The following is a 22,223-nucleotide window of genomic DNA, read 5'->3' as shown; positions in this document are numbered from 1 at the left end:
CAAAGCACGATGTATCAAACTTTTGTTTGCTCGGCGTTATTATGGTCATCTATCGAACGATGAACCTTGGTGTCGGCGAAAATGCCTACATTAGATCACGTATGGTGATGGCTCCTCGGGGAACGTGGAGAATAGATGGAGAATAGACGGAGAATGAATGGGGAATGAATGGGGAAATGGAAGAGAAATGGGCCGACTTTATTAGCCTTTGAGGCTGGAATAGCTTTCAGAACATCTCGCTCCCCCCCCCCCCACACGCCCACACATCCTCCCCGTGGTTATACCAGACCAGTTAGGTTCGTGGAATTCGCCGTAGCTGCGAGATTTTTACATAGTTGACGGCACTTGTCACCTCCCCTGCAATAAACGAACAGGGTCGAGCTCTAGGGTCGAGCTCTAGGTACGAACTAAAGTCCCCAACATGGTGGGCTAACCCATATTGGCGGTTTTAACCTATCTTTGGACCGACATATTATATCCTACTATGTACGGCGACGATACGACACAGCCACTAATGCAATGGAGCTCTATGCCCACATCCATCCCGCCTAGGCTTCATGGAAAATCCTGCCGATCTGCTGCTGTGCGCGTAGTACAGCATATACGTTTCAACCAGGGTTATTTCGACTTGGCATACCATATGCTATATTCACTGTAAGACAGTGAGATGAGCAGCTTTCTATTTGACGAGCCTCTGAAACGTCAATTGGGCATAACAACGTACCTTCAAGCTTCGTGTAGCTCAGCTCAGCTTCTACTCTTGACCTCTTCATGTTTAATGCATGGTGTATCGAGCCTGAATCTCTGCACTACAATTGGACCGGCGGCAACTTCTCGGGCCTCTTCAAGTACAACAAGAAAGAGAGAAAGAGAAAGGATCGAGACCTACTAGGTACTCCCCATTCTATTCCCCAATCCCCAATCCCCAATCCCCAATGTCTAGGTAGCTGCAGCTGTAGCCGCATAAGCGTAGAATAAGCGTAGAATTCGCAAGGTAGGAATAACGACATCAAGGGCCTCGACTTCCACGCTACGTATAGACTATACCGTATAGTCTCAGTACCTCGTGCCTCCTTTCAGGCAATAACCCCCTCGTGATTCCCCACTTCATCTTATTTCTCTCTTGGGGAAATATCTCATCATCCCCTGGTCCCTGTTACGTGGATTAAGATCGCGTCTACACCGAATCGGGGTTTCTTTTACATTACAACATCTCTACCAAGTTACATAAAGTACCTGACCTACTTTATATAACCAGGTATATAAGCTTGGGCATTGCTTAATCTTCCCCCGTCCCTGGTGTCCTAAACGACAGCAACACATACGCTCCCATCCTTGCGACTCTACGTATTATTCGCCGGTTTATACAATCCAACGGCGTAGCAATACCTTCGCGATGGGTCGCTTTACTATCCGCAAGCCCGAGCATGACGCCGGCAAGGCGTGGCCTGCCATTGCCATCGGCCTGTTCGTAGCATTCGGTGGCATTCTATTCGGGTATGTTTAACAACATCATCAGGGCGTGTGATAGTTCGCATTGTTCTCCTTTGCGCTGACTTCCAATCGTAGTTATGACACCGGAACTATTAGCGGTATCCTAGCTATGGACTTCTTCCAAAACCTCTTCTCAACCGGCTACGTCAACACACACGGCCATCTAGACATCTCACCCTCACAATCCTCTGCCATCGTGTCGATTCTCTCTGCGGGCACTTTCTTCGGAGCTTTGGGGTCGCCGTTCATCGCCGATACTATAGGTCGCCGCTTATCTCTCATCGTCTCTTCGTGGGTCTTTATTTTCGGCGTCATACTCCAGACAGCTGCTACGGCCCTGCCTCTGTTCCTGGCCGGTCGTTTCTTTGCCGGCTTCGGCGTCGGTTTGATATCTGCTCTGAGTATGTCCCTCGCAAGTCCTATTCGTCTTCTAAGTGATCTTCGGCTAACATGCGGTATAGTTCCCTTGTACCAAAGCGAGACGGCACCGCGTTGGATTCGAGGTGCCATCGTAGGCGCGTACCAGTTTGCCATCACGATCGGCCTGCTCCTCGCCGCAATTGTAGACTACGCCACGCAGTACCGTCAGGATACCGGCTCGTACCGCATCCCTATCGCCGTACAGTTCGCCTGGGCCATCATCCTCATTGCCGGTATGCTTCTGCTACCGGAGACTCCCCGGTACTTGATCAAGAGAGGACAGCAGGATAAGGCAGCCCGTTCTCTTGGCAAGCTCCGAAGGATCGATCGCAACCACACCGCTATCCAAGACGAGTTAGCCGAGATTAAGGCGAACAATGATTATGAGCTGAGCATCGGATCGGCTTCCTATCTTGATTGCTTCCGCGGTCCCATGCTAAAGCGACTTCTCACCGGTATGGGAATACAAGGGCTTCAGCAGTTAACAGGTAACGCACTCCGGTTATGCTTCCGATGTTTAAGGATTCCTCGCTAACATTGTCGTAGGTGTCAACTTTGTGTTTTATTATGGTGTAAATTATTTGTCAGTATAATATTGTTTCGATCCTCTTTGGAGACTGAGTAATAAAGAGTGTAAAGCTAACATGGTAATTTCGATATCGTAGCAAGAACTCGGGTATCCAAGATCCATTCACGATCCAAGTAATCACGTCTTGCATCAACGTCTTCTCAACCCTCCCTGGTCTGTGGGCTGTGGACAGGGTTGGCCGTCGCCCGCTTCTCTTATGGGGCGCAGTCGGAAGTAAGTAAAATCCAGATTTATTTTCTTGCCTCGTGAGATGATTACTGACTCTTCTCGTCGCAGTGTGTATCAGCCAATTCCTTGTGGCCATACTCGGCACCCTGACGACGGGGCAAGACGAGGCAGGTAATGTCGTGGTCTATAACGTCGCGGCGCAGAAGGCCGGTATCGCCTTTATTTGTATCTACATCTTCTTCTTTGCCAGTACCTGGGGACCTCTTGCGTGGGTAGTGACGGGCGAGATTTTCCCCCTAAAGATGCGGGCCAAGTGCCTTAGTATGACTACCGCCACCAACGTAAGTTCTCTCCTATATAATTATTATGTCCCCTTCTCTCCGAGATGCGATACTGACTACTTATACAATTAGTGGCTCCTAAACTGGGCGATAGCCTACGCGACCCCGTATCTCGTCAACTACGGCGAGGGTTACGCCAACCTGCAGTCCAAGATCTTCTTCGTGTGGTTCGGTGCCTGTTTCATCTGCATCGCCTTCGTGTACTTTTTCATATACGAAACCAAGGGATGGTCGCTTGAAGAGGTGGACGAGCTATATAGCGAAGTGAGCAGTGCGCGCAAGAGTGCCGCGTGGACCCCGAGTTCTACATTCTCGCAACGGCAAGGCGTCAACACGAAGGCTACCGGCGACGTTGATAGTGCTGCGGCTGATAGGCATGCCGAAAAGTTGGCCGAGAGTGAAGGACACACCGGCGTTTCGCATCATGACGAAAAATCCTCGGTATAGAATTGGCGGCGCTCTTAGATTCATGTTTAATATTCTTCTGACTTGAGGTATATATTTCAAAACACGTTGTTTTCCAGATATCTCCTCAGCTAGTCTTAGCAAGGAGACCTGCTCGGGAGTCGTGGGAAAGCATGTATTTTATAAACTGAGTACTAACCAGGCTCTGCGATCGTTACTAGAAACTAATCCACATTCGCCTATATATATCGGGTTCTCAGCCTGCAAGCCAATTGATTGTCCTTGTCCCAAGCGCGATCATTTACGCCCACTAATGCCTTATACAAATTGCACCCGTACTAAAATTAGGACGTCGTAGGGACCGCAGCAGGCCAATGCATGCCATGAAACCCAAACCCTATAGCAAAATCGCACTCGGCACGCCCTAGTTCGTGTAGAGTCTTGGCATCTAAGCATAGTAGATAACTCGTCTTACCAACCCCGTCGAGCACGACACTCAGGAGCACGCCGTCATCTTCGTCCAGGTCTCCATCTCCGGGCGACCTCGGGCGCGGTACGAAGATAGGTTCTCCCGGCGTGTGTCCGCCTGGGCTGTCCCAGAACGTCGTCCCGTGTGTTAACACGTCCGTCTTCACAATGGTATCGAATAGGGTGCTGTAGCCGCGGTTGGCTATGCTGTATACGTAGCGATGTTTCTTGGTCGCGTATGTCGGGTTGATCGTAGGCAGTTCGCCAGCATGGGGAGCCTTGATTTCGAATATTTTCTCTGCATTCCGTCGCGTTGTTGATGTGTTCGCATCGCTCGTGCCTAATTTGGGGATCCCAAGTTTCCATCGAGTAAGTCGAACGTGACAGTTGCGATTACGCCCTTCGTCGCCCCAGAATTTCTTGGCCGCGCCGTTCCTCTGGAGCATGACGTCCACTTCATACGCTCTTATCACGTCAACGTTAGGATACTGCATCACGTCGCAGTACACGTTCAGGTCGCCCGTCTCCTCGTCGCGCTCCTCGAACGAGTTTACGCTGTGGAAGTGAAAAGCTGCCGGGCTATCGAACATCGCAACTACACCGCGGTCGCCTAGGCGGTCGACGACAAACCACCTGCATAATTTCGACTCGTCGAAAGCCTCGATGGCCTCGACCATATTGCCTTTCCAAGGAACTTGAATACCCTTCGTACCGAGATGAGATGATGGAATACACAATATGGTAAAGGAAGGTGTGAGATAAAACGAGTGAATGTACGCCGGCTTCACGTCGACGGCGGATATTGTAGCTATAATTTCGGTTACCCCGGTTGACGCCCTTGTGCGGAAAACACGATACGACGACTTGTAGCCCATTTCGAGATTGTAGTTGTAGTAGTCGCCGGTTTCCGGATCTCTCTGGGCGTGGGCGCAGCTCAGCGGACCTCTAAGGAACGGGTGGAGCGCTTGCTGCCTAGCTATACCTATCGGCTCTAAGGTATCCTGGTCGATCTCTTTCATGTTTCCGTTATCCGTAGTGAGCCATAGAGTCTTGATACCTGCTCGGTGGCCAGACTCGGCGGTCGTCTTAGCTTTCGACGGCAGACCGGGCACGTTTGCTTGGAAGGCAACGCAGACATTGTCAAAGTTGGGATCATCCCGTTTCGGTGATCCTCTCCAGACGCTCATGATCTTTCCAAATAAGCCGATGCATGGGTCCATCTTTTGTCCGAAACCGATATCAGGTCGTTTCCCGTCTTTCTTAATAGCGTCGTATAGAGCTTGACTCTGACGTCGAGACGTATATTCGACCCTTGCAGGGCTACCGCCATTCTCGGAATTGGGAATAATACTAAATTTATGTGACTGGCCCAGGCCGTCGAACCAATGTGTAGTACGGAATGTGCCTTTCGGGGTATTTTCGACGACATACTGCCCGGGGCCTGTGCGGTACAGCGTGCCAGCAGCCCACGTCGGAATAGAACCTTTGACAGAAAGTTCTACGGGACCGCGTATCTCATCTAGGCCTTCGAACTTATAATATATCAGCATGTTATACGGGCGAAGATCGTATAATAGGGGCTTACTCCTGCTTCGTTTGGCCAGTCTTCGAAATCAGCATCTAGCATTCCCCGCACCGTAGTCTCAAAATCGGCACCTTCGTTTTGAGGTCCTCCGAGGATTGCCCTCTTTCGTGTATCGTGTGTATCTGTTTCCGTGGCCATCGTGCTCCAGGACTTGTTAACTGTGTACGCCGACGTGTCTTAAATTCCGAAAAACCAGACTTGGTATTTCTAAATAACGTGTGAGCTGAGCTGAAGTGGGCAGGTAGGATTATATACCTAATAGTTACGAATGGACTCTACGATCTTTAAACCGGGAATTAAGCACCGTGGATATGATCTAACGAAGTAGTTCGTCTCTTGGAGATAAACGAATGCGAGAGTAATATGGATCCTATTCGTCAACCACGCCACCAATTGGCAACCGTGAATATTCGATAACTCCAATGCGAGGGAGTCTCTGTATTGCTTGGCAGGCTACTTCAGATCTCGGCCAATAGAAACGCTGCTATTATCATCCTATATCCGAGCCAAAGGATCCGATAGACTTGTCAGTCGAGAAGGGACGTAGTAGACTAACAACAGCGGGCCAATGATAAAAGGTGTAAGGATTTCGGATTCTTTGTCGGGGGAATACCTGTTGCGACTTGACAGTAAGGATGTTAGGAAGCTAAATGGAGGCTACCTGAGAGGATCTATAGGTAGTTTAGGTATCGAGTTTATAAATTAGATACCTAAGGTATGGTGGAAAACTCTCTTGCTACTCGAAGCCGTGATGTGCCGGGATTCGGTAGGATTTGATAGTTGGTTAGGTACTAGCTATTTTTGTTAAGAAGGGGCACATATTTCCAGGTGGAGAAGGTCTCGAAATAGAACGGCTCTGAATAGGTACATGATAGAATAAAAATGACAGAAAAGTACTGAGGCTCTAGGTAAATCATGATTCATGAATCACGTAGGTGTAAGTACCTTGTCAAATCGGTCAGATTAGTGGCTGCAAGCCTGCAGACTGTAAAGACATGTACTTGCCTTATTCAGGGCTTGAATCCATTCGTCGTCCAATAGACGTCTAGTGCCTTTCCAATTATCCCGAAAGGTTGGCAAGGGATACTGAATGGCTTTCCCGATTGGCTGACTTTTTCGGTAAGTTCTGCACTATAGCGGTACCTCGCTGAAGTACTTTCACTTGGGAACTTCTCATTCGCTTAAATTGATATCTACCCGTCTTTAACTCCGAGCCTCTTTATCATTCGGCGATTCGTTAAGATCGATTATCATAGTTAGCACTAATAGGTACCTACCTACCTACCTAATCATAAAAGGATTATTAGTACATACCTACCTAGGTAGAATGGAAGTTGACGAAGATAAGAGGTCATCGGCAGCAGTAGAGGATTAGGTAATATGTAAGATGATAACTCCGTAATCTCCGCCACCTCCTTGCTAGCATTTTGCTATTTTATCTATCTAATAGTAAATCGTTCATAATCCGATCAATATCCGCCCTGTTAGGCCACAACACAGCAACATGGTATTTCCTAGCCGCGGCTGCATTACCTGTAAGACCCGGCGCATCAAGGTGAGGCGTAATATACCTAAGACACAAGAAAACTACTCGATCACCGCAAACTAAGAAACCCCAGTGCGATTCGGTCCATCCATTGTGTAGCCGATGCCAGAAAGCAGGCCGAGATTGTGTTTGGGATCAGAACGAAGAAGCTGGTTTACTATTCAAGGATGAGAATGCCTTTGCTCAAGGCAAACCCCGGCGTCCTTGGAAGTCGAAGGCACAAGAAGTATCAGGACCGGAGGCTGAAGTAGTCGACTCAGCAGTATTTCCCGTATCGTCCTCCATTCCGGCGGAAGATAAAGCATTGCAATTCTGGCTTAATAATTACGTATTCCGAGACGACGAGGTTCCCGAATTCGCTCGAGAGTATAACCACTACTCGATAGCTTGCCGTGATATAGCCCAACATGACTCGAGCCTTCGCCTAATTATATCGGCCCTTTCGCATGCTGTATTCGGCCGTGTGATGCAGTTAGACGAGTCGATTGAAGAAGCTGAGAAGCTGTTCGCACGAAGCATTGATACCGTGCAAAGAGAGACCCTCCGGCTATCGCAGAGCAATATCGACGAGCTTCTCCTTACGACGATGCTGATGGCCGACTACAAGGTATGAGCAAAAGCCTATAAGCCCTTTAGCAGGCATATCCTAATACATCCTTGCCATAAGGACGTCACGGACAAATGCTATGCCCGTCCTAACCAGGATGAAGTTTCACTTTTGAATCTCGACGTGACCGGATCACAGATCTGGAAGAATACTTGTCATTACGACAGAGCTACGGACCTCATGAGGCAACGACAGCAAAACAAATGGACGCCGAATCTTTTTCTGGATCGAGCCGTGCGACGACGATTAGTAAGTATCCGGATATTCGTAATAGATACACTGCTCACCAAGCTCAGATTCGGGTGTGTATTCTCCGAGGCATATCCGTTCCCGAGTGGCTTCGAGACGGGGTTAAGTTCGGTGAGCAAGGCCCCGTTCTAATCCTTGATTCGATCATGGTCCGCGTAGCCGCCCTCCGTGAGAGGTCGCTTTGTCTTTTCCTTCCGAAAAGTGCAAGATTCTCAACTCAACCGCATCCGGGCGACCTTGCAGCCGAGGCTCGATCACTAGATGCCGCGTTAGAATCGTGGTCGGCTGCACTGCCTGAAGATTGGAAATTTACTACACGGTCGGGTTCTACGCCGGATCCTACCTTTGATGTGCCAATTCATGTCTATGCCACGTATGGTCACGCTGCCATATGGTGTCGATACTACGCTACCCGTTTGATTGTCAACAGCATCCGCAATAGAGCGCTCTCCGTTATGGCCCAATGCTCATCTCAAATGTTATCTGTGGCCTCGGAGCAGGATACGTGTCTAGGAAATATGGCATCCCTAGGAACAGACTTGTGTCGAAGCATTCCGATCTTCTTCACCTCTGTCACTACGGAAGGAAACCCCACGGCTGCAAGAGGAACAGCGACCAACGATGATATTATTTGCGTTAATCAAGAAATCATACCTAAGCTAGCGACGCTCTTAGCATGGCCGCTGATACTGGCGATCAATACGGATAACATCCCAGAATTTCAAAAGCAGTGGTTAGAGAATAAATTAAAGTCTGTTGCTAACGCTTTAGGAGATGCCATTCTTGAAACTGTCACCGAACAGAATGAATTGAAGTTCTAGATATAGTGCAGAACCCCCTAGTTCTTAAAAAGCAGTACTCTGAAATAGAGGATAATGCTCTAGTCGAAGAGCCCAAAAACGGGCTTGGGAACGTAGGGTTCCTCAAGGAACTTGACGTCTTCGGCCGTTAACGTCTTTCCTCGCGCATCGCATGCCTCGTCAATCCTAGCAACCGAGTTGAACCCGACGATCGGTATAGTACCTTTCGTATGATGCCACGCCAGATTGACGTTGCTCATCTTCCAACCTTTCTCGATGGCAAGCTTCTCCACGCGGCGAATGATTTCCTCCTCGTCGGGTCGGAGATCTAAGCTAATGGGACCGGGTGTCTTGGAACGGATCGAATCATCCTGTCCCAAGGGTCGGGCCAGCTTACCGCCGAAGTTAGGAGAGTACGGTAGGATACCGACGCCTGTGTCGTTGCAGTAACGAATCATCTCACGTTCCTCTTCGCGATAGCACAAGTTGTACAAGTTTTGCATACTGATGAACTTGGTCCAGCCATTGCGCTCGGCAACCGCCTGCATGCGCACGAACTGCGTCGCCCACATCGAGCTCGCACCGATGTAGCGCACCTTGCCGGTCTGTACTAGGTCGTGTAGCGCCTTCATCGTCTCCTCGATAGGCGTAGTTGGGTCGAATCGGTGGATTTGGAATAAGTCGATGTAGCTCGTGCCCAGGCGCCTCAGCGACGCCTCTACGGCGTTAAATATAGCAGCGCGAGAAAGACCTGTGCTATCGTCAGCCTGATGCTCATGATTTCTCCTTTCATTATGTAGGCACGAATGGATAAATGCGACGCTACTCGAATCGAAACTCGCTTACCCCCCTGGTTGACATAGTCCTTGCTCTGGCTAAGTACTCCTCCAAACGGAGCGGTGAATACGCTCGAATCCTCCCCGACGTGTAGGAAACACTTTGTCAAGATTATAACCTTCTCTCGCGGGATGGAGAATTTCGGGAGCGCCTTTCCGATAATCTCTTCGCTGATGCCGTTGGAGTAGGCGTTTGCCGTGTCCCACGTGTTAATACCCCTGTCGTAGGCGGCCTTGAGAATTTCGAGGGACTTCTCTTCGTCTAGTACCCACGGCAGCCACTTCGAGGAGCCCAGGGACATAGCACCCAAGATGGGCGAGGACACACGGAGCCCCGAAGAGCCTACTCTGGCATAATCGACATTGGTGTTGTCGATGCTCTTCTGGAGAGATGCCGGAACTGGGAATTGAGTCATGATTATGCTAAATTATTGCTGTTATAGTCTTGACTTGGGCTGAATGACGAAATATGAATCGTGCTCGATATTTGATTGTATTGTTTGATCTGATTCTGATGAGCTAGTACATGTATTGGGTGGGTTTATTCCCTTTATATATTCATCATTTTATTCCTCCTGATCACCCCTCTCAGTATGCTACGCGGGGCTTCGTAGTACATATTCTCCGCAGTTAAAGCTTTCGAGACTCCTAAGCAAAATGCTCATTCGAATGATATTCCCCGTGGACGGGAGTTAAGATAGTGTTGTCCGAAGTCCGCAACATGGAGCAATATAGACGGCACGCCTACTTTTATTTCTAAGCAGCTCGTGAGATTTTCCGAAGATGGTCTAGCACCAAGAGCTCGCGGGTTTTTCTGCAAAGGGAATAGTCTTAATGAGCTATTTCGAGAATATCCTTAATGAATTGAAACACTCATGCATATTATGTCGTTGGGATATAGCATGGTATATCCTGACATATTATCATGACAAGCTATGATGTAAGATAGGTATATTCCTTTCAGAAGCTTGATACAGCCAAAACCATTACAGGGCATTTATACTATTTTCAGCCGCTATCCTCGGTATGTATGCATTACATCAAGACCATCAAGGTACTCATTCAATCATCATATCCCATACTTATACATGCGCCCATCCATCCCGAGTTCTCAACGTATCTTCGTCCTCTAGTTAAGTCCGGGTCAAACGCTTCAATACCTCGTCAACTGAGGACTGCCCGCACACGCCGGTAGCGAGAATTTAGTCTCGGCAAATACCTTCTGCATACCGTCCTCGTGCTTCTCGAACTTGACATACACCTTATCCAAGTCGTCTAAATGAACGCGGTGAGATACCATCTGAAGAGGGTCTAGATCACCGTCCCGGATCATCTTCAGTAAGTCCTCCCAGTACTTGTGTACCGGTGCTTGGCCGTTGCCGATGAGTCGAATCCCCCTTTCCATAAGAGATCCGATGTTGAAATGGTTGGTCTGAGCTTGTTAGCAATAAGATTTGGCATTTCGAAAGTACCAAAGAGCCAGGGACTCACGTAGCCGACGTATACGCCAGTAACTCCACATCGACCAAAGTTTCGGACGCCCTCTATCATCTCGTTGATGATTTCGCTCGTGTCGGTCTCTGCACCCAATGTCATCTCGAGCCAGTGCATCCAGCCCTTTGCATATTCGCCCGCGGCGCACTACGAAATTGGGCATTAGCTAACAGCTCATATCTGCGGCAACTAAATTCTGAGATGGGATGAACATGTTGCTTACCTCGATAGCTGCGTCTGGGCCTCTTCCGCCGCAGAGATCCTTCAGCTTTGACACGACGGTCGGCTTATTTGTCACGCCGAACGATAGCTTCTTGTAATCGACCAGCTCCAGCTTCTCAGCGTGGTCTGCGGGCCAGTGGTTTCTGATAAAAGTGAGGCGTGGCTCGGTGTCGACGAAGATGACCTTGGTGGCCCCGGCTTTGATCGCGAAGATTCCAGCCATCTGACCGATGGGACCGGCACCGAATATAGCTACCTGATCACCGGGGTAGACGGCAGTGTCGTGCACGGCGTTGTAGCTTGTTGCTAACACGTCGCTGAGATACAACGCCTTTTCGTCGGGTACGTCGTCGGGAATCTCGAGGAGATTCACGTCGCCGAGCGGCACGCGAACGTACTCAGCCTGACCACCCGCGAAACCACCCGTGAAGTGTGAGTAACCAAACATCCCGGCCGTCTGGCCGCCGTACATGGCTCTCTCGGTAGTGTTGGAGTTGGTCCGCTCGCATTGAGATGACAGCTTCTGCTTACAGAAAAAGCAATCACCGCACGCGATCTGGAACGATGCCACGTACCGCTTGTCCTTTTGAACCTTCTTGACCGCCGACCCAACCTCGTCAACGATGCCGCAGAATTCGTGGCCTAGGATGTCACCTTTACTTAATTGGATGACAGTTCCTGAAAAGGTCAGGTCCGTTAGCATGAAGAATTCGCGAAGAGGAAGAATACGAATTTTGGGTTCCGGCAGCTTACCGTGGTATAAGTGAAGGTCGCTCCCGCAGACCGTGCTGCCGGTGACTTTGAGTATCACGTCGTTAGGCTCGATGATCCTTGGTCGCGGCACCTCGCGAATTTCTACATTATTTTTACCCATCCAGCATAACGCCTTCATAGTCTCTGCTCTTCCAGCTTCTCCGCTATAGTTGCTAACATCCTGTGCGGTGATTGAACTTCCGTCGTGGCCGATGACCTTCTCGGCAAGGTATGCCCCTTGTGTTACAGACATTATTTCCCGATGCTTCTTTCGTTATTTCTTAGTGTTGTGCTTCGTCGGACAGGCAGCTTGAATATGCAGTCTTCACCGAACTCTCTAGTGGAGGTCGCAGTCTTATAACGGACGGTACACATCGTACATCGTAGCAACGACATCAGCGCATCATCATATAGCCAGATTTACCGGGATGGATTCTAGCCCCCACCGGATAGGAAAGCTTTGGTGTTGCCGGTGTATGACGTTGTGCTTAGATATTGGGTCAAGGCCATGGGACTGGCATACGTCATGACTTCTAAGACGCGGACGCAAGCGCGGATGCTAACTATAGTGTATAGCATCAACCGTACGAGGTATATTATACACATGTTAATAATGAGATATAGGTGTGTAGTAGTAAACTTTACAGGTTTTTCGGTATGAGAGCCAAGGCTGTTCTCATAATAGCAAGTCTACTCAAGTATGAGAACGATGGTGATGTTAAATATTTCTTATAAATGGGGTCAAGTTGAATCCCCTCCCCCACACGACGATCCCATATCTAAACTCCTATGTTAGACATCAAGCCCAGTTACCAATCAGTAAGTCCGTTCTATGACAATATGCACAATATGCGCATGCAAAACTCTTGGCTAATCCTCCCCTAAATTCCCATATCTACCTAGTCAAAGGTCTATATTTAATATCTAAGTCGCTAGGTTAGCTAATTAAACCCTTCTGTAAATGACATCAAGTGAACAGGAGCGAAGACGATGGGAGCACAATACGAAGTAGTTAATTCAAACTAGGACCTCAGTTAATCGGACTGCTGCATCGTCATGGCCCCATTCAACCAGACTCCGTTCCTTACTCTCCTCTATTTTCATCTTAACAAAAGGCTCCATCGCCTCGATCTGTTGCTGAGTGAGGAAGCTGAGTCTAGCGTGATGATCGCCCTCCTCGTTGTCTCCAAAATATTCCGTGTCCAAGAACCTCCAGAATATGAAATCAAATGCCCAACTATTTCTAGCTGTGTAATTAATCATCCACGTTCTCTTCTCCCAGCTGTTTCTCATTCTTTGAGAGAGAGGTACATCTTCTTCCAAGGACGAGGACGTAATCGTATCACCTGCTATTTCATAACGATCCTTCTCCTTCTTTTCTTCAATCTCCAATCTCTAGCACTCGAAGGAATGTTTCTAGGCGAGGTTCGCAGGCCTCCATCCAAGATGTATATCCATCATCCCAGTATTCTGGACTTTTCAAGAGAAGCCACCAAGGGGGGTCAAATGAGAACTGCGCCGGCGCAGCGTAAGCAAATTCCCAATCGATCACGCCGACCACGTGATCATCTTTGTCGATTAAAACGTTTGACGGGCGCAGGTCTTCAGAATATAATCGAAAGCTGGAATCGTCGGCTTCCTTTTTCTTAGCATCCAGTCCTGGTGTAAGCCGTCCTTCTGATGCGAGCCGTCGGAAAAGTTGACGCGCTACGTACTTGTCCCGCTCGTCATCTTCGTCCAAGATGGCATCGTTATGTTGAAATGTAAGCTGCGCTAGATGCATGTCGGCCAGGGCGCAAAACCATCCGTTAGAGGCATCGTACGATCGGGATGGTAGTAAGGTTGGAGCGACACCCGCAAACTCCATCAGTGAGTTCATGTTTTGAATGAGAGGTCTCCCGGAGACGGAAATATCACCGTGTTCGTCTTGGTTTAGCGAGCCAATTCTGGGGAATTTCAGTGTAGATAGCTGTAAGACGATATTGGCCATCTGCCCATAGAGAAGCTCAAGCCGTCCCTCGTCGATAGTAGGATCTAACACATGAGACTCGTCGGGTTCGAGAGCAGGGTCCTTAAGGGCATCAGACATCGTCCTCTCGTGCTCGACATAGTCCATAATGATAAATGGACCTAAGCCAGCCGGGTTTTCTGCTGCTGTTCCGAAGTGATATATCTTGGGCACTGGAATAGTTGTGTTCGCTGCGATATATCGCATTGTGGCTACCTCGTAACGGACTTTCTCTTCTGGAAACTTGACGCCTATTCATTCTTGGTTAATAGACTTTAATACGTAAGGGGCGTCCATAATTCAATACCTTTACAGGGGATTCTCATACCAGCGGACGAGCCATCTTTATATTCTAGCCGATAAAAGACGTTGTACCCTCCTCTAATCGGCTTATGCAGTTCTACAGCCTCGCCCGGTCGATGTTTATTGATGAGACTGGCGATTCCGCGGTATATATGTGACTTGTTGAGTGACCTCTCCCATGCTTCGATCTCTTGGTCGCTTTGCTCCCAAGCAAGGTCATCCCTGTCCATACGGATATATCTTGGTTTTGGTGGCATGATTGGATACTGGTTATATGCGTGTATATTCGTAGTCGCTGTTGGTTTAAGCTTGTAATTTGCGCCCGATTATTGTTTTAATTATTATGTTTCCTCTCAATGTAGCCAAACAGCATGGAAACAACTTCGTTATTCCGCAAGGAACTCTAACATAGCTATCAAGGGATATGTGGAACTAGTATGAATTAGGTATAGATCCATATAGGATATAGGATATGTCGCATTGCTGTGATTGAGATTGTGTTGGTTACTTTCTACTATAAGGTGCAGGATGTATTTATACTTCTACATGTCATGTGACTATGACAGGATATATATAAGAGGCGCAGCGCCCTCGTAAGAGGATAGAAGGCTAAGTGTTAATAGATTCATACTACTACGCGGCTATTATATGCTTCTAACATTCATTCTACGTATGACCTACATCAAGGGTTCATTCTGACAAACTCCAACCCAACTACGGGAGCCTATGGCTATATACTATATACTGAACATGTTCTTTGTTCCAAATGTCCCATCTAGTAACTCGAGTGTAAAAACATTAGACTAAAAACCAGCTACATGGAAGGTTATTTGATGGTGATATTGATCCGAGATGATAAGGCTATATTCTAACTAAGTCTCAGTGTGAGAAATGTATATACGTGATTATAGCCTCTAGGGCTTACAGCTTAGCTTACCCTACAACGCAATTTAAGTGCCGCATCTTCAAGATCCAAGGAGTGACATCAACACTAATTCCACGTCAAAGCAGTATAGTTCGTTTATTAAGTACGCTATTTGATCTGCAAAGCAGTTCAGAATGGCTGACAACATTAGAATCCCCAATGATAAGGAGGAAGCTCTCATGAAGGCCTCTACTGATGCTTACAAAAAGCGTCGGGAGGAAGAGGTGAAGCGTAAGCAATGTGAGGATTTGATGAAGAGAGCAGCTGATAATTCTAAGAAGAGACGAGAAGACGGCAAAGTGAATATGTTTTAGTCATGCTAACCAAGACTGCCACATTGAAATGTAGAGATTGCCACGAAGTCGTATACGATTCTTCATGGCCAATAGCCTCAAACTATGTTCGCTCACTTAATGGCATTTAGGACTTAAAAATATATTCTTATCTTGTTACTTAACCTTCAACGATTTGTTTCAACAGTATCTACAGACAACGGGTTGTACAGAATATAAAGAAGTGTTATTATACTTGTCATTTAACTAACAAGGAACTTAGCCTTAGAATATTAAAGTCGCGACTATGCACTAACTGCCCTTCCAAAAAATGGACTTTGAAGGTACTCTCAAGCAATATAAATTACTTTTCTCAACTAAGGCTTTAAGCCTCAAGCGACTCCTAATACATCAAACAATAAAATGACTTGGGTTCCTAGATAATAGCGAATTGGGTATCATTGCATTGATAAAGTCAAGTGCGTATGTTACTTCTTATATACGTCCCGCACAATTATAACTTCTACCCCCCCTCACGAATATTTCTAGCAATCTCCCCTTTAAACATGCCAATTTTCATCTCTTCAAGGTATCGCTACCGTCTTCTATACTACCGCTCCTCTAATCAATCACCAGAAATTCGCTTTCTCGCCCCCTAACTTCATATAGGTAGACAGGCTAGTATAAAGCACACCCCCTGCGCTTACGCTCCAAAAGACATGGGAAACCCGGACGGGCCTGTATACCTCTGAGAGATAGAAGCGCCGTTCTGCTCAGTGACGAGCTGGTCTGAAGTTATTTCGTACACGCCGGTGTAGTTAGCGTGGGAGTCCTGGGGCGTTGTGACGCTGAGCTTTAGGCCGTCCTCAACCTTGTCAACGGCCCACGAGTACGCTCCCTTCTCTGCGCACCCTGTCCAGCCAACAGCCGGCAGGTAGTCAGGACCCTCTGCGAGGAATTAGCATTCATGAGAATTTAGTAAATCTAGCTACGTCTTGCAGTACGACTCCTCTGTTCATTTGACAGGAGGTGTATAAAACAAGCCGAATAAGAATAGTACTTACGGAGCATGAGACTACACTTTGCCGGTTCTGGATTACCGGAGGGCGATGCCGACGCCGGATCAGTAATAGCAAAGAATTCGTAACTAGTCGTGATGTTAGTTTATAGTCGACCATGCTTTAGAAAGGATTGACATACGTGCACATGACGCTGTGAGGAATGCAAGAAGCCGTGAAGTTGGATACGGTGAACCCAGATGCATATCTCGACTTGATAGCGGCGCCTGAGGCGGTAGCCGCGAAGAGGGTTGCGAGGATAGCGTTGATCTGCATATTGAATAGCTGAATATTAAGTATTAAAAGGATGTATTTTGGTTCTTGTTAAGCGAATGTAGAAAGTTGAAAGTTGAAAGTCGATAGATGATATAAAATAGCGAAAGATGATATAGAATAGCGAAAGATATCACGATGTGCTTCTCGATGCAATGTAATTATATACAAGCGGCGTTGTCTATTATATAAATGTCTACTCTCCAACTCAGCCACTTTCCCGTATCCAGTAGGCTTAGCTGCGCTGTCTGTCTAAAAATGGACAACTGTCGATAGCAAATACCACGTTGCATGCAACTGCGTTAAGCGACTTCACGCCGCTGATCTCAATTGGGTAGGCGATCATCTCGTATTTGTGCCCGCAGCGTCGCTTAGGCGCCGAGTGCACGATAGATGACGACATCCTATAAACTTCGCTAACCCTTCATCTTCATCTTAATTTGTAAGACATCGTTGATGATGAACGGAAGTTATCGTCACTTGGTTGTATTGCGACTCGAATAGGGGTAGACTCAAATCACATAACTACAGTATGAAAGATATATAGATGTTACTGAATCGAAAAGATAGGTACACTCGTTATTTCATCTGTAGCAATCGTCGAATAGGTTAATGCTACTTGCTCTACCACGAAACTGGTGATCTGGTAGGGTGGATTGCGGCCGAAGCCGTGTTGAAGCCCAAAATAGGCTGAACTAAATAAATACGAAAAAATACTTCACTATAGACAGCAGACAGCATCACGGGTTATGTAGGTTTTACAAACAAGCCTACCATAAACCTACCATAAACTTACCATAAGGTGAATACTTGCCCCCCCTGACGTATATCGGATTCTGGATCCCGGTCTATATGACAATTGATTATTCGCCTTATTTACACTGATAATCCCCACTCCCTGATCCCGGAAAGCCGCGGATCGCAGACCGCAACCACGGGTCTTTCTCAGGGGTCGGTTTATGTGCCGAAGCCTTGCATCATCGTTTGTTTTTTTCAGGGTATTCCGCGGAAATTCTTCGCTCTCGGCCGATGACCTTTCGACCTTTCGACCTTTCGACCTCTGAAAGCTCGTATTTCCCACCTATAAATAACCAAGGCCTGGAATGTCTCAGCATCGCAGCACCGGAGTTCGGAGCGCGCATTCTCCATCGTCAGTTCATACACAAATCCCAAACAACCTTGGCTAAATCCTGATGTTACTACTTCTCCTTCCTTGCTTTCTTCTCGTCCAGCCTCTGTCGACGTGCTTTTGTGAAAATATCCTGTCTGCCTCTTTGCCTCTTTGCCTCTTTACCTCTTTACCTCTTTAAAATTTACAAGAAAGAATAAAATAGTTACATATACCAAAATTTTGCTATACCGTAGACTGCTACCGCTACTAGTTGGGCTGTTTATAAAGCCAGTCGCTGTTTGCATCAACCATAAAATTCGTAATGTTAAATTCGTTTGCGGCGCTGTTTGAATTACCCACACCGCCGCCGCCTTCGTTATTTGCTGCGTTTTCCGAGCTCATCTCGATGGCATTCGGCGGGCCCGAAGATGCCTCGTGACTAAATGGTAACCGTGGTACGTTGAAGAAGTCGAAGACGTCCAAGTACTCCAGCTCGTTTGGCGCGGGCGTGCGTGCTGGAGTCACGCTTGGTCGGCGGCTCGGAGCACCCGCCAGGTGACGAGGCTGGCGGCTGATCAAAAAGTCAAGATCGAATGCGGTCCTTCTCATGTCTGCAAGTATCTTGACCGAAGACGGCGTGATTCGCTCCCCCGTCTGGCCTACTGCACGCTCGCTGTCGCTATGCTCGTCGAGAACTCGTTGCAGCAGCTGACAATACCTCCCCGCTACCGGCCAGTACCTACCCATGTCGCGCAGTGTATCGACGAGGAAGGCGATCTGTGGCGCTAATTTATGTTCTACTGTCGAGCCGTGGACGAGAAGGAGCCGGGCAGCTACCCATAACGTGAAGGCGAACGGAGGGCCGAGTTTGTTTAGCATGCCGTTTTGTACGACGAACTCCCCGAGAGCAGCGATGTTCTCTACGGCGCTGAGGCAACGCTGACTTGCACCATACGAGGGAGTAAATATGGGTGATCTGGTGGTCGGGTACGCGGCCGACGAATGCAATCGAATCACAGCCGTGTGATAGGTAGCATGCAGCATAACCCATCCGCAGTTTAGAGTCTTGCTGCCGCTGGGTTGAAATAGCTTAGCCATATTGCCGTATTCGCCCGGAAGGCCGAATTTCCAGGATGCGAGGAGGTTATCCAGCTCCTTGTACCGCAGCTGCCATTGCTCGACGTCTCCCAGCGCGCCGATGTCTACGGGCTGCTTCAGAAATTCGTGAATTTTGGATAGTATGCCGAGGATCTCGATGTAGTATGAGAAGGCACCCAGATTTTCCGGTTTGTTTTGTTCGTGCTCCGGGAGATCCGGAGGACGATCTTGAGTGCGAAACCACCTTGTTTCCACCTTTTGATTCTTAATCCATAGGTCATCCCGGCAGGGAAGTGTCCGGTCGATCTCCTTGTCGTTCAGTGCGAAGTCGAAGGCGGTGGCGATTGTAGCGTACCGATCCAGTAGGTATATCATCCAGAATAATCGCCGCCTTGACTCTTCCTCGACGAAATCTTTCGGCTCGGGTAAAACCATTGCTCTCAAGGTATATATCGAAGCATAGCTTGGTGATACGGAGAGCGAGTTACTCTCGACAGCCAGGCCTAGCTGCACGACAGAGCGCGTAATCAAAGCCATGATGTTCCAGCCTGGAGGACCGTTACTGCTACCGCACAAGTCGAGTGCCAAGATGACCAGAGCCTGTAGCGCCTTGACCGACGAATTCTCCATGCCGTAGAGTAGAACCCTCTGTTTCGAGACGTCATGGTAATGCCGCCTTTTTTCTTCTGTGAGTCGGGCATCTGTCGAGTACCTTAGAGTAGCCGCGACAATAGCATGTAATAGTACCTTATCGGTGTCGTCCAGTGTCGATGGTCCGAATAGTGAGTCCAGTGTAGATTTCCTGTGTAGGATAGGGCACCAGGTGTTAATATGTTTGAAGTATAAATCTACCAACGCGTACAGGAGATCGTATGGTGGAAGATCCTGATCCGACGATATCTGCGTCTGACCCTGTGTCACGTTCATGCCGGGAGATCGAACAGGCTGTTGTTGCGACTGTCCGTAATATTCCTGAGCCGTGGGACCCGGCTGAAGGCCAGACCCTAGCTGATTAGGGGGGGAGATGCCAGCCATAGGCATCTGCGATTGGAAGCCATCATGCACAGAGTGGATTGACGGGGTCGGAGGAGGTAAGCCAAAGTCGACATGTTGCGACGTCGTAGGGAACGTGGAAGGCTTTTGCAAAAACAATGCAGTCTCGGCTTGGGGAGTCCTGATAGATTCACCAGGCCGGAACAGGGACGCCGGCTCACGCGGCGTGCCATGATCGCTCGGCAGGCTTGGGTTGCTGTTGCGCACGCTCGGGGCAATATTGTGATGAGCGTGGTTGATGAAGGATGTCTGCAAGATCTCGGAATGAGATCTCAGTATCTCCTCAAGTTTATCGAGCCTCTGCTCCAGCTCCCGGCCGTAGCCAGCTCTCAAACCGGGCTTCTTGCGTTCGCGATATTCGCAAAAGACGGAATTTCGCCTGCACCAACCACATGACGGTTGTCCACGATCGCATTTTACCTTTAAAGGAGTAAGTACATATAACTATAGACTTTCTAAAGTAGGAAATGCCGAGCAATAAGTTTATATGAAAGTGAAGCTGATTGAAACAGACCTTTCTTTGCTTGCAAGTTTCACACCTTTAATTAGCATTTGGATGTTAGCGTGCTTCGTTCGAGGTCAGACGACGAATAAGACGACGAATAAGACGATATAGATGAATAAGACCAATGGATATGCGGTGATGAGCTGATAGGAGAAAAGGGTTGTGTGGCGATGATCTGAATGCGGAGATGAGGAGATGAGGAGATGAGGGATATCAGATGGATCAAAAATCGACAGGCCAAGACCAAGGCAATTGGGAGAATAGAGAATAGATCATACTGAAGCCTGTCGGATAATAATATAAGAACAGTAGCTTGAAATTCATTGGATAAGAAAAAAGAAAAAGAAAAATACAACTCACGAGACGGAAATTGGTCTCTTGCGTTTCCCGTTACGCACAGCGCCGGTACTGTCGTGATCGTCGTCTTGATCATTTTCATCCCCGCTCTGCAAGGCGTTATTACCGTCGTCGCTGTCGGGTTCCTGTTTGCTGTGTAGCGATACGTGGTTCTGCTGCTGCTGGGGTCCGGATACGGCTCCGTTCTGAGATTGAGCAGCTTGCATCATGTCTCGGTATCAATTACAAACTTTGGACCTCTGCGACTCGGGGTTTGTGGGCGACAGCATCGCGAGCTGACTCTCGACTTCGGGGTAATGTTGAGCAGAGGAGAGACGTATGTTAAGTGGAAGGGGGCTGGCCGAGCTAGTTGTGCCTCGGCTGGGGTCTTGAATTCTTTTTTTCTTTTTTTTTTTTGCTTTCTATTTTAGGTCATGGAGAATTGTGGATTATGGGGTGAGAGAAAAAGAGGAAATATGATACGAAAATAATAGTCATGCCAAGATAAATTCTAGAGGCTCGCGGGTGCTAATTACGAATAATCAGAGTACTAAACCCTGAATGGACTCGTTCGTGGGGTATTAAGCTCTGATAGCTTCTGTAGCTTGTAGTACCTAACTAGAAGTAGTCATGTAGACATACATGTAACCTAGTAGACACGATATAACAGGCGGTCTGGTATTAACTGACGGAGGAAAAGAGTGGGTGATAGATCGGTCGATGATGGGTGTCCGAAGAAGACCGGACGACGACAATTACTGATGTGTTTCTAAGACCTAGTGCCTACATGTAGGTTACAAAATACGACCCATCAACTAAGGGCAGTTATAATTAGATACCTACCTATTGGTATAATCAAGCGGTCGAAGATATAAATGCCCGTATACGATAATTTCGTATCACATTTTCCCTAAATTTCCTAGCTTCTCTGCCAACCTCGAGAGGATCTCTACCAGCATTTGCGGGGGAAATCGGTGGACGAGACTGGCTGAGATGTCAAGCCCAGAAGCGTGGAGGGAAAAGTTGGGGAGACCAAGAAGGGAAGGGGTGTTAGGAAGTGGAGGAGTTCAGATGCGGAGACCAATGATATATTCTCGGCCGGGGTATTTCTTGGTTATTTGCAGGGATATTCCCTCCTCCATCACACGTCGGTAAGTCCCTCTGTTCCTCTAAGGCCTGTCGTCGTTTGTAAACTGCGACTCTGAAATCTCATAGGAAATCTCATGAACATTTCATAAATATTTCAAGTGTGATATCGTCTCTGCTTCAAGCTCGAGTCGGCATTTTACCTATTTCCTTTCTTT

General features: G+C 47.9%; 8 protein-coding genes across 8 annotated transcripts; 2 read left to right on the top strand and 6 right to left on the bottom strand.

Annotated features, from left to right (window-relative positions):
• The first annotated feature begins 917 nt into the window (after positions 1 to 917).
• On the top strand, positions 918 to 3,676 carry F4813DRAFT_367044 (hexose transporter). Its single transcript, XM_049244116.1, has 7 exons — positions 918 to 1,497; positions 1,570 to 1,895; positions 1,956 to 2,402; positions 2,461 to 2,497; positions 2,580 to 2,716; positions 2,780 to 3,012; positions 3,085 to 3,676. Exons 1-7 carry the CDS (start codon positions 1,397 to 1,399, stop codon positions 3,457 to 3,459), a joined length of 1,656 nt encoding a protein of 551 aa, XP_049097415.1. The 5' UTR covers positions 918 to 1,396; the 3' UTR covers positions 3,460 to 3,676.
• Positions 3,623 to 5,872, bottom strand: F4813DRAFT_159813 (torulene oxygenase). The gene is made up of 2 exons (XM_049239069.1): positions 5,471 to 5,872; positions 3,623 to 5,417 (listed from the first exon to the last, which is right to left on the bottom strand). Exons 1-2 carry the CDS (start codon positions 5,606 to 5,608, stop codon positions 3,762 to 3,764), a joined length of 1,794 nt encoding a protein of 597 aa, XP_049097414.1. The 5' UTR covers positions 5,609 to 5,872; the 3' UTR covers positions 3,623 to 3,761.
• Positions 5,873 to 6,974: 1,102 nt separating this feature from the next.
• F4813DRAFT_398086 (uncharacterized protein) lies at positions 6,975 to 8,723 on the top strand (the record flags this gene model as incomplete). The annotated part of the gene is made up of 4 exons (XM_049248006.1): positions 6,975 to 7,025; positions 7,090 to 7,623; positions 7,684 to 7,872; positions 7,920 to 8,723. 4 exons carry the CDS (start codon positions 6,975 to 6,977, stop codon positions 8,691 to 8,693), a joined length of 1,548 nt encoding a protein of 515 aa, XP_049097413.1. The 3' UTR covers positions 8,694 to 8,723.
• F4813DRAFT_159647 (Aldo/keto reductase) lies at positions 8,723 to 10,207 on the bottom strand. Its single transcript, XM_049239067.1, has 2 exons — positions 9,519 to 10,207; positions 8,723 to 9,423 (listed from the first exon to the last, which is right to left on the bottom strand). The coding sequence occupies exons 1-2, from the start codon at positions 9,922 to 9,924 to the stop codon at positions 8,753 to 8,755; spliced, it is 1,077 nt and encodes a 358-aa protein (XP_049097412.1). The 5' UTR covers positions 9,925 to 10,207; the 3' UTR covers positions 8,723 to 8,752.
• A 307-nt stretch (positions 10,208 to 10,514) lies between these two features.
• Positions 10,515 to 12,321, bottom strand: F4813DRAFT_159613 (GroES-like protein). Its single transcript, XM_049239066.1, has 4 exons — positions 11,978 to 12,321; positions 11,226 to 11,902; positions 11,000 to 11,149; positions 10,515 to 10,940 (listed from the first exon to the last, which is right to left on the bottom strand). The coding sequence occupies exons 1-4, from the start codon at positions 12,228 to 12,230 to the stop codon at positions 10,662 to 10,664; spliced, it is 1,359 nt and encodes a 452-aa protein (XP_049097411.1). The 5' UTR covers positions 12,231 to 12,321; the 3' UTR covers positions 10,515 to 10,661.
• A 673-nt stretch (positions 12,322 to 12,994) lies between these two features.
• Positions 12,995 to 14,545, bottom strand: F4813DRAFT_381989 (uncharacterized protein; the record flags this gene model as incomplete). The annotated part of the gene is made up of 3 exons (XM_049245739.1): positions 12,995 to 13,348; positions 13,380 to 14,236; positions 14,293 to 14,545. The coding sequence occupies 3 exons, from the start codon at positions 14,543 to 14,545 to the stop codon at positions 12,995 to 12,997; spliced, it is 1,464 nt and encodes a 487-aa protein (XP_049097410.1).
• A 1,168-nt stretch (positions 14,546 to 15,713) lies between these two features.
• F4813DRAFT_367018 (uncharacterized protein) lies at positions 15,714 to 17,080 on the bottom strand. Its single transcript, XM_049244115.1, has 3 exons — positions 16,686 to 17,080; positions 16,550 to 16,632; positions 15,714 to 16,433 (listed from the first exon to the last, which is right to left on the bottom strand). Exons 1-3 carry the CDS (start codon positions 16,817 to 16,819, stop codon positions 16,189 to 16,191), a joined length of 462 nt encoding a protein of 153 aa, XP_049097409.1. The 5' UTR covers positions 16,820 to 17,080; the 3' UTR covers positions 15,714 to 16,188.
• A 996-nt stretch (positions 17,081 to 18,076) lies between these two features.
• Positions 18,077 to 21,822, bottom strand: F4813DRAFT_159478 (putative C6 transcription factor). The gene is made up of 4 exons (XM_049239064.1): positions 21,763 to 21,822; positions 20,944 to 21,702; positions 20,593 to 20,617; positions 18,077 to 20,498 (listed from the first exon to the last, which is right to left on the bottom strand). The coding sequence occupies exons 2-4, from the start codon at positions 21,147 to 21,149 to the stop codon at positions 18,195 to 18,197; spliced, it is 2,535 nt and encodes an 844-aa protein (XP_049097408.1). The 5' UTR covers positions 21,150 to 21,702; positions 21,763 to 21,822; the 3' UTR covers positions 18,077 to 18,194.
• Positions 21,823 to 22,223: the final 401 nt, after the last annotated feature.

Source organism: Daldinia decipiens, assembly GCF_022478715.1.
Source record: "Daldinia decipiens strain CBS 113046 unplaced genomic scaffold F4813scaffold_29, whole genome shotgun sequence".
Lineage (NCBI taxonomy): Eukaryota > Fungi > Ascomycota > Sordariomycetes > Xylariales > Hypoxylaceae > Daldinia > Daldinia decipiens.
This window is presented reverse-complemented; position numbering and strand designations above follow the sequence as displayed.